This window comes from Chenopodium album, chromosome 2, assembly GCF_948465745.1.
Source record: "Chenopodium album chromosome 2, dcCheAlbu1.1, whole genome shotgun sequence".
NCBI lineage: Eukaryota > Viridiplantae > Streptophyta > Magnoliopsida > Caryophyllales > Amaranthaceae > Chenopodium > Chenopodium album.
Genome location: NC_137835.1, coordinates 31,843,970 through 31,845,877, shown reverse-complemented (window position 1 = coordinate 31,845,877; position 1,908 = coordinate 31,843,970). Strand labels below are relative to the sequence as shown.

Genomic DNA, 1,908 nt, shown 5'->3' with positions numbered 1-1,908 from the left:
GGAAAGTAGAAGTCGACGGATCATCAGCCCAAACATGGAGTGGGACAGGAATCATAATAACGTCGCCAGAAGGAAATGTATTTGAATATGTCACCAAGTTCAAATTCAAAGCATAAAACAACGAGGCAGAGTATGAGGCAGCTTTGGTAGGCCTGCGTATGAGCATCGCAGCAGGAGCCTAGAAGGTCCACCTACACACTGACTCCCAGTTAGTTGCCAGTCAGCTGAAGGGGAAGTATGAGATGAGGGAGCCCACGATGTTGAAATATGAGACCAAAGTAAAGGAGCTGGCAGCTCAGCTAGTACACTTCCAAATAGACTTGGTCCCTAGAGCGGGAAATTCCCAATATGATGCATTGTAAAAACTAGCTAGTTTCACCCTGCAGAGCCTCACAAGGACGGTCATGGTGGAAGTCATGAAGGAAAGCAGTATTACAGAAAAAGAGCAGGTGAACTGCATCATGCAGCAGCGCAGCAACGAGCATGGTTCACAGACATACTAGCATACAAGATTCACGGCTCGCTACCGGATGATGAGATGCAAGCTAAGAAAGTCAAGAAAGACGCCAACTGGTATGTGGTAATGAATGTGGAGCTCAATAAGAAGGGCTTCTCAAAGCCGCTGCTAAGGTGTATCCTAGAGTAGGAGCAGGAGAAAATCATGGAAGAAGCACATTCAGGAATATGCGCCAACCACATTGGTGGCAAAGCCTTGGGAGTAGAAGTGCTCAGGAATGGCACGTATTGGCCAAATCTGACGCATGATACGCTGGAATATGTGAAAAAGTGCGAAAAATGCCAAAAGTACTATCCAGTCATAAACCAGCCAGCAAACAATCTGACCCCAATCCTTAGTCCGATCTCGTTTGCTCAGTGGGAAATGGACATATTGACACCTTTCACCACTGGGTCAGCAGGCAAAAAGTACCTCACAGTAGCAGTAGATTATTTCACCAAATGGATAGAAGCTGAGCCTAACAAGTACATAAAGGTAGTCTTGGTGAGAACATTCATATGGATAAGCATCATCACGAGGTTGGAGTGCCGCATTGCATAGTCTTTGATCACGGGTGCCAGTTCGATTGCGACACCATTAAAGATTGCTTGGAGGAAATGGGAACCAAGTATGCAAGCGCCTAAGTTTGCCACCCGCGGAGTAATGGCCAAGCCGAGGCGGCGAACAAGCTGATCCTATCAGCTTTAAAGAGGAAGCTGGAGGAGCAGAAAGGCCTATGGGATAACCTAGTCCCAGAGGTGCTATGGAAAAATAGAACCATAGAGAAAGAAACTACTGGAAAAAGCCCTTTCACCCTGGCCTACGGGGCTAAAGCAGTTGTCCCATTAGAAGTGCAAATCCCCAACATGAGGATACAACATTACGAACAACAAGGAAATGAGAAGCGCATGCTGGAAGAGTTAGACCTTTTGCCTGAAATAAGGCTAAAACCAGCCCTCAAGCTGGCAGCCTAGAAGAGCAGAATTTCTAAGCCTTTCAACAAGAGAGTTAAGCACTGGGAGCTGCTTCCAAGAGACCTAGTATTCAGGAGGACAACAACGGTGGGAAGAGGAAACCAGCACGGAAAGCTGACAGCCAATTTGGAGGGCCCCTTCATCCATGAGCAGGTGGGACCAGGTGCTTTCCTCCTTGTAGATCAAGAAGGTCAGGTCTTAAGGAATAGTTTAAACGCTGATGTGTGTAAAGAAATATTTTGTTTAAAAAGCAAAAGGTTGAGCAGAAATTAGAAAACTTTACTTTGATTATGTAAAGAACTTTATTTAGTCCAAGCCATGTTAATTAAGGCATTGTAAGCCATTTCAATTTAATGAAATACGAGCCTCTACATAAGGAGTAAATTGCGTAAAATTGTTTGAGTATATTATGCTTTAGCATTACAAACTAACATGCAG

General features: G+C 44.9%; 1 protein-coding gene across 1 annotated transcript; it reads left to right on the top strand.

The window, feature by feature from the left end:
* The first annotated feature begins 661 nt into the window (after positions 1-661).
* On the top strand, positions 662-1,470 carry LOC145571211 (uncharacterized). The gene is made up of 2 exons (XM_081630281.1): positions 662-1,000; positions 1,225-1,470. The coding sequence occupies exons 1-2, from the start codon at positions 662-664 to the stop codon at positions 1,468-1,470; spliced, it is 585 nt and encodes a 194-aa protein (XP_081486407.1).
* Positions 1,471-1,908: the final 438 nt, after the last annotated feature.

Excerpts from the sequence above, each read along its gene's own strand:
- LOC145571211 (XM_081630281.1), top strand. The coding sequence starts at position 662 with ATGGAAGAAGCACATTCAGGAATATGCGCCAACCACATTGGTGGCAAA. Across the intron at positions 1,001-1,224 it reads AGTACATAAAGGTAGTCTTG|AAAGGCCTATGGGATAACCT; the intron begins GTGAGAACATTC and ends CTGGAGGAGCAG.